This window comes from Gopherus flavomarginatus, chromosome 5 (genome assembly GCF_025201925.1).
Source record: "Gopherus flavomarginatus isolate rGopFla2 chromosome 5, rGopFla2.mat.asm, whole genome shotgun sequence".
In the NCBI taxonomy this organism is placed as follows: Eukaryota; Metazoa; Chordata; order Testudines; family Testudinidae; genus Gopherus; species Gopherus flavomarginatus.
This window is the reverse complement of record NC_066621.1, coordinates 53,648,110-53,655,324: the sequence shown is the minus strand read 5'-3', so window position 1 is coordinate 53,655,324 and position 7,215 is coordinate 53,648,110. Positions and strand designations below refer to the sequence as shown.

Genomic DNA, 7,215 nt, shown 5'->3' with positions numbered 1-7,215 from the left:
ACATATTTGGATTCTTGTCTTGACATGCAAACCCACTATACAGACAATCTTACTATTAAGCCAAGTGACACGATTTCACAAAGAATTAGCCAAAAAGGTTAAACACCTGTTAAATGGCTCAGAACATATCTGGGTGAGAGACTTTTCTTTCTTATGCTTGCAGTGTGCAACCGCAGCATTTCCTCGGATGAAGTCACAATGTGTTCACGTATCCTTCACATCTTATTCACATATAAATAAGGAAATGAAGACTACATCAGAAACACTTTTTTTTTATTGAAACCTCTTAAAATTAGTTGAAACCATGAACACAAGTTCATTTTAGGTGCAATACACTTAAAAAATATTGTATAACTGTGGTTAATACGAACAGTGCTATGCAAAATGAAAAACAAGCTCTTTGAAAGAAAGTTTGTGATATATTGTAAAAGTCAGCATTGTTAACTGTGTGTTTTAAAATAAAGGTTATTATGTACACAAAGCTTTCAGCTGTTTTTCCATGTCACTTCATCCTCTAAACTGAAGAGATTTCACTAGACTTTTCCCAAAGAGAACTGGTTCTGTATTTTCCTGAGACAGATGATGCTTGCATTTATATAGATCTTTACTTCTTTGAAGTGCTGTATGAAACTGAACCAATTAATTCTAACACCCACATGAGGTAGAAATGTTCTCATTTTAGAGGTAGGGAAACAGGCACAGAAAGGTAAAATGATTTGTTCTAAGTCTCATGGCATATCAATACCAAAGTTAGGACTACAGAGGAGTATCTGACTTCCAGGGCCGGCTATAAGCACCAGTGTTCCAAGCACGTGCTTGGGGCGGCACTTCTCAAGGGGCAGCATTCCAGCCCTTTGGGGGCGGCACTATGGCTTTTTTTTTCTCCCCCTTAGGGCAGCAAAAGTCCTGGAGCCGGCCCTGCTGACTTCCAATCCTTTTTACACCTATGATAAATAAGACCGTGGGGTGCCTGAAGGGATAGGATGGCACATTTGTGCTGTTTTCAAACTTCAGCTGATAATCTCTACCCCAGGAAATACTGAAGTCAAAAGAAGACGTTTTGTTGGCTTTTCACAGACAGGAACCTTAAGGTATGAAATACCTGCCACCAGGCCTATTTCTGTAGACATTTATTCCCACGCCAGAGGAGCTATGAAACGCTCCACCATAAGGGAGTGACTTGTTCTCGCAATTGAGACAAAGATGTTACCCATCCAACTGCAGTTTTATATATATCATACCAAACTTTACAGATAAAACTTACATTGACCAAAAAATAATTAAATTTTAAATAAAATAAAATCATTAATTTGGAATGCAGCAAACAATGGAGACAAAACTATATACATACAACATATAAAGGCTCTTATTTTAAAGGGATACTGTCAAATAAATTTACTCACAAAATGCTGGTGTAGGAGAAAAAATGACATTTTTTATTGGGAGCTAGTTCTTTGGGGTTTGACCACTGCCTAGATACTACAGCATTGTGCTAGTGAATAAGGCTCTTAACTGAAATGAGCTAAAACCTAAAGTAAATCTCACTAGTCTGTTTTCACTATCTAAGCTCTAGGAAGTTCAGAGTAAACAGAATAGGTATAAAGCTATTCTTTTGCAAATGATTAAGTAAAATTGGGTGTTTTTAAATATTCAGTTTTAATAATCTAATGTTTATCTTAACAGTGGTAAAGGTTTTTTAAAAAAATATGATTCTTAACTTGACAGCCTTCCTTTAAAATTCCTTTTAAAAGGTAATTTTAGATAAAAAGGTATGCAGTTGCATCATTTCTTCCAAAAAGATCAAAAATCAGTTATAAAATATTGACATTGAAAAGATATGTTGATTTGTGTGGTAATTCATCTGAAGATGACCTCGTGACAGATTCCCACAATTTTTGAATGCTGTGTTTACACTTTCTTCCAGTGGTCTATTAATAAATGAGTATTTCAAAGATTTAATGCATACTTCAACACTATGCAATCAAGATCCCATAACATTAATTTTACATAGCTCTTAAGATAAAGATGTAGCTATTCCAACAAATAAATCAAGAGAGTAGATGTTCTATACAATTAAGGAAAAATCTGCATTCTTGCATGCATTCACTGCAGCTATTGACAAAAGTGAATGTCAGATGGGAAAACAGTTTGGTGCTCATGCTGGCAATATACACAGAATTAATTCTTTTGAAATTTACGTCTTAACCAACCTACAGGAAAGTTGCTGAAGGCAAAATGCACTATTTTCAAACCTAATTTAATGTTCAAAAGATTGTACTTTTAACCAACTGTTTTAATTCATTCAGAGTTATTACGAAATTAATTCAGCACTTTTAATCCTATTGTAAAAAAAAAACAAATCTGTTAGGACACTTGTGGTCTTAATTTCAACATAAACATCGGAGCATTTCAATCTAACAATTTCTGAATCCTGTTTAAGAAGCATGTTTTAAACTATTTAGGAAGAGCTATAGAAGAAAAAACTCAATTCAGGTGCTATTTTCATGCAGTGTGGCTGAATACATTATTGTGTGGACAAGAGTTTGTTTCTTAGAGGTGATGAAACTTAAGAGGCAATTTAATGCAGCATATGCACAGTACACAACTTCATTTCAGTGTTTCCTGGCATATTTGCTATGCCTGCTGAGACCACAGAAAACGGTCACACCTTTCCAACATGGACTGTATCAGGGCTCTACAGACAAAAGAGAAAAAAAAATCAAACATATTCTTAACTAATGTGCTGGATACCAGCTTTTAGAAAGAGTTTAAACTGGCTGACGCAGTGATAAATATAATTCAGTTTCAGAGAGAGTCCTATCATGCCCCTGCCTTTAGAGATTTTTCCCTAACCTGAATAGACAACATGAATGGCAAACCATAAATAATAGAAAATAGAAGATACCAGGGATTTTTTTTTTTTAATTTAAGGCTAGTATTTAGGGCTTCCTAGATTCCAGGCCTTCACTCTTACTTGTAACCACCACTCAGGATTGATGCAACATAGATTTCAAAAGGACCTTTTCAAGTGCCATCTTCTAGAACAGGGGTAGGCAACCTATGGCATGGGTGCCGAAGGCGGCACGCGAGCCGATTTTCAGTGGTACTCACACTGCCCGGGTCCTGGCCACTGGTCTGGGGGGGGCTCTGCATTTTAATTGAATTTTAAATGAAGCTTCTTACACATTTTAAAAACCTTATTTACTTTACATACAACAATAGTTTAGACTTATAGAAAGAGACCTTCTTAAAAAGTTAAAATGTATTACTGGCACGCGAAACCTTAAATTAGAGTAAATAAATGAAGATTTGGCACACCACTTCTGAAAGGTTGCCTATCCCTGTTCTAGAACTTCATTCACTTAATTCCAAAAACTTCTTTAAAAAAGCATGCATGCAAAAACGTAAAGGAGTTAAACAGTGTATCTACAGGTGAGCTACTTCGACAGCAAGAGCTGCAGTGTAAGTACACTCCCAAATTCCAAATATTGTAATGTCTCATTGCACTATTAGAGCATTTATGAAGCAGCCATCAGAGCAGTCTAGGTGTAGGAGGATGCAGTACAGGTAAGGAGTTTCTGAATTCTTCTGTGGTGGATATTTGATACTTTAGTCATTTATTCCCTCCCCCCCTTTTTGTTTTTAGGAAACATTTATTCTGAATATATTTTCTGTTAATACATTTTTCATTTTTAAGCTACATGTCTCAAATATACCTCTTAAACTGGAGTCAGAAGTATTTTCAGGAAGTTTTACCACTCTAGCAGTTTATACCCTTGGAGCTGAAGTCTGAAGTGTTTTCACGTCTTTTTTAAATTTATTGAAAGAAAACTATGGCCTAAGACGGCACTGAGTGAAGTATTAATAAACTATTCTATACACACACACACACACACACACACACACACACGTCTTACCTTTGCCTTTTTTCAGCAATTCTCAGTATTTCGCAGATCCTGGTAAATCTCTCAGACAATTCTGCCGTCAAATCACATTCCTGCAGTACTGGCAAGGCACGATCTGGACCAATTACCTTAGCCAACAAAAGAGCTACATTTTCAACAGTAATGCAGTTTGACCAATTAGTGCTACCATTGCCGATAGTATTCCCATTCTGTGTACCATGGCAGTGGAAATCAGTGCTGCGACTTTGTGCAAGACGCAGAAGGAACTTCCATTCTTCCACAGTCTCTGGAATCGAGCCTAAATGCAAAATTAAATGACTGGCTGTAGTTATCTGTGAGGAAAAAGCTTGTAGCAAACCTAGTTTTACATCTATTTGCATTTAAAAGGAGCTAGTTTTCTAGTGTCAATATTCTACATTCATATCTCAGTTAAATGGCTTAAAACGCATTTTATTTTTTGACAGTCACGCAAAACGTTTTCAAGTGTTTTGGAGCTAATTGTTAGGACTGAGGGCCACTGAGCACTAAAAACAGCTTTTTCATAGCCATTGTTGTGATTTTGGATTAAACTAAGAGCCAAAGAAATTCCTTTGTGTGTCTTTTTAGGATATTGTAGATTTTCACTGCAATTCTGCCATCTGATACAGAAACTTGCTCACGACAGCCTAGAAAAACCACTAGATAGTGCTAGTGAATTAGCTGATTCTCCAAGGTACTGGGCAACAAAAACTCAGAGGGAAAGCTGAAGCCAAAAAATCTGATTAAAATGTCAAGAGATTTGAACCACTCAAGACAAGACTATGGTTTTTTAAACACTGCTGTTTTGCTGGAAGACAAGAATTAAACTACAGGGTCACTGATTTAAACACTCAATTATATTTATGCTGTGCAATATACCATATTAAGTGTTACAAAATGCCAAGTGATCTTGCTATACCAGTGTTTAAAACTCTCATCATCCAACTCTTGATAAATGCTTCTCTATACTTATTCGGTAATCAATACACAGTCAATATAGATCATGTATTATACTGGTGTGCTCACGTGTTAAGATTCACTAACCATGTTCTCCATCCAACAGGTTCATATCATCCAAATGAACAATATTAGTAAAGGCTTCTATTCTTCTATCCAGTTCCAAGCAGAGAGAGACATATCCAGGCCAGAAGCTTTAAAAACAAAAACAAAAACAAAAAAAGAGACTGACGATTTCCATAATCAAAAGCATTTATTTGCTTTAAATGAAAGTCATTGGTAAAGAAATGCAGATTTAGCAAACCCATCAGTAAGAGCAAATAACCCCAAATACTAGGAATAACCTGGCAATTGCAATGTGGCAAAACATAGGTCATGCCGTAAGTCCCCAGAACTGTCAGTTTATTAAATGAACTAGAGCTGGCCTTTTGTCAACCACCACCCTCACAAAGGTCATAAGTGCTCAGTGATAAACACATCTAGGTCCCATATTGCAGTGAGGGTTTTTTTGTGTATGATAGTGAGAAAGGGTTAAGCAGAAAACAACCATCATATGGAGATAAGAGCTGCATAAGGAAAAGAAGGGAAGTCATTAGGGAAATAAGGTAGTGGAGGTAATTAGGAACAGAGGGAATGTCTTTATACATACAAGAGGTCCATGAAGTCTGGTGGGTAAATTTCTCTCTGCTAAAGCAGGTTAAATATAGGAGAGGCATTAGTGCAGTTATGAAGGTACAACTCTTGTGACTTGCTTTGGGGTTACTTCCCTGGTCACATTTTAGGTCAATAACATTTGTTGGGAGTAAACAGAGCTTAACAGGTAATAGAGTAGTACGTGCCACAACATAACTTTGTTGCTTCTTAGCTACAAAGCAAGGTAATACTACAGAGTTACATTTTACATTGGCTATCTATAACCTATATATGATGGCACTTTCAAATAAAGCCAGCCACAAAATACTTCATTTAAATGAATTTAGTTGACAGTAGACTGGCAGGAAACATATTGGCTTTCATTTGTATATTCAGTATACAACTAAGCCAGTTTCAAGAATAATCATAATTTTTCAGTAAACTACAACGTTTCCAACTTACCCATATGACTTGCAGATATCAGCCATCTTCTCTTTTGTTACAAAATCAGCTGGGAGTTTAATCAGAAGCAAAATCAGTTGGCTATAGCCCCAGGTAAACAAATGTGAACGTGGTCTGGGAAGACAGTTTAAGTCACAAATTAAATGTTAACAGTCTCATGACTTTAAAAAACTATTTTTTATCAGGAGGCCAAATAGATGAATGGGATTGTTTCATCTTTCGCATGAACTTTTGACAACATTAATTCAAAGTGCAGTGTGCCCAGCTATCTTCTTGACAGACTCACTTAAAATGAGATTTTCCCTGTGATTAAAAGACGGATAGAAAAAAGTTAGTGGCCTTTTTGTGTACCAGCATCACCGTTAGGAGGCATGCGCACAGCTCGCTCGAAAAAGGGCATTTTTTATACTCCAACTGAGCCAGCAGCGGAATTTCACACATTTTAAAAAATGTGTTCCCCAGAAACACTCTGAAAATGATTCTTAAAAACAACGTGGCAGCTTCTTAAGAGAGAGATGTATTTACAGTTGTTGAAGAGATCATTCCTGCCTGGAGTATGAAGATAGGAAAGTTGTTTAATTCTTTGGTTGCTGCTGTTACACATCTTGAGGTACATGAGGTAACACACCCTAGAGTGAAATTCAACCTACCGCAGAAGGGCTAAGGCAAGACTATGCCTCACTTACAGACCTTGCTTAATTGAAGGCTTTATGGGGATTCTCTCCAGTGGGGTGAATTTCACCCTCTAGGGAAGTGAAATTACTCCAAGGTAGCCAGTTCCACCATGGAACACATAGCAAGTCTGGACTACTACGTCTGGTTTGCGCAGTGCAATTAAATATACATGATTTATTACCTTACCTAGGGTTTCCTTCAGAATCCACTGTATTTGTTCTTTGTGGCGCATCATGAGAAACTGCCAAACAAAGCCAATCCAGTCGCAATGCTTCAGGATTAAGAAGAGACTGAAGCAGGGATGACCTAAAAAAGAGTGGGAAAATCCACAGGTTTTAAATTGACCAAATATGGAATTGTGATAAACTTTGTATATACACCATTTAAAAATACTCATGATCAGTGCACTGGAAAGATGATTTCTAGACAAGTTATGTTTTCTTTAATCTTCAGAAATATTACAGAATACAGCCATATTTGAGTTAATTTGATACATTACAGTCTAATAAAACACTAAGTCATTGAAGAGTTGTTACAAAAATCTTGATAAAATGGCATCTGCTTT

At 36.5% G+C, this 7,215-nt stretch overlaps 1 protein-coding gene across 14 annotated transcripts in view; it reads right to left on the bottom strand.

The window, feature by feature from the left end:
• Positions 1 to 7,215, bottom strand: part of LOC127052281 (serum amyloid A-5 protein-like) — a 63,082-nt gene that overhangs the window by 20,048 nt on the left and 35,819 nt on the right. For 6 of the 14 annotated variants that reach the window (XM_050955798.1, XM_050955802.1, XM_050955799.1 and 3 more), the window contains 5 exons: positions 6,837 to 6,956; positions 5,976 to 6,089; positions 4,968 to 5,074; positions 3,918 to 4,203; positions 257 to 2,695 (listed from right to left, as the gene is read on the bottom strand). In XM_050955798.1, coding sequence (XP_050811755.1) covers positions 2,635 to 2,695; positions 3,918 to 4,203; positions 4,968 to 5,074; positions 5,976 to 6,089; positions 6,837 to 6,956 — 688 coding nt within the window. In that variant the 3' untranslated portion in view covers positions 257 to 2,634. Of the gene's footprint in view, positions 1 to 256; positions 2,696 to 3,892; positions 4,204 to 4,967; positions 5,075 to 5,975; positions 6,090 to 6,836; positions 6,957 to 7,215 lie in introns of those variants that run through there. The other 8 variants (XM_050955797.1, XM_050955805.1, XR_007774715.1 and 5 more) reach the window with 7 other exon arrangements.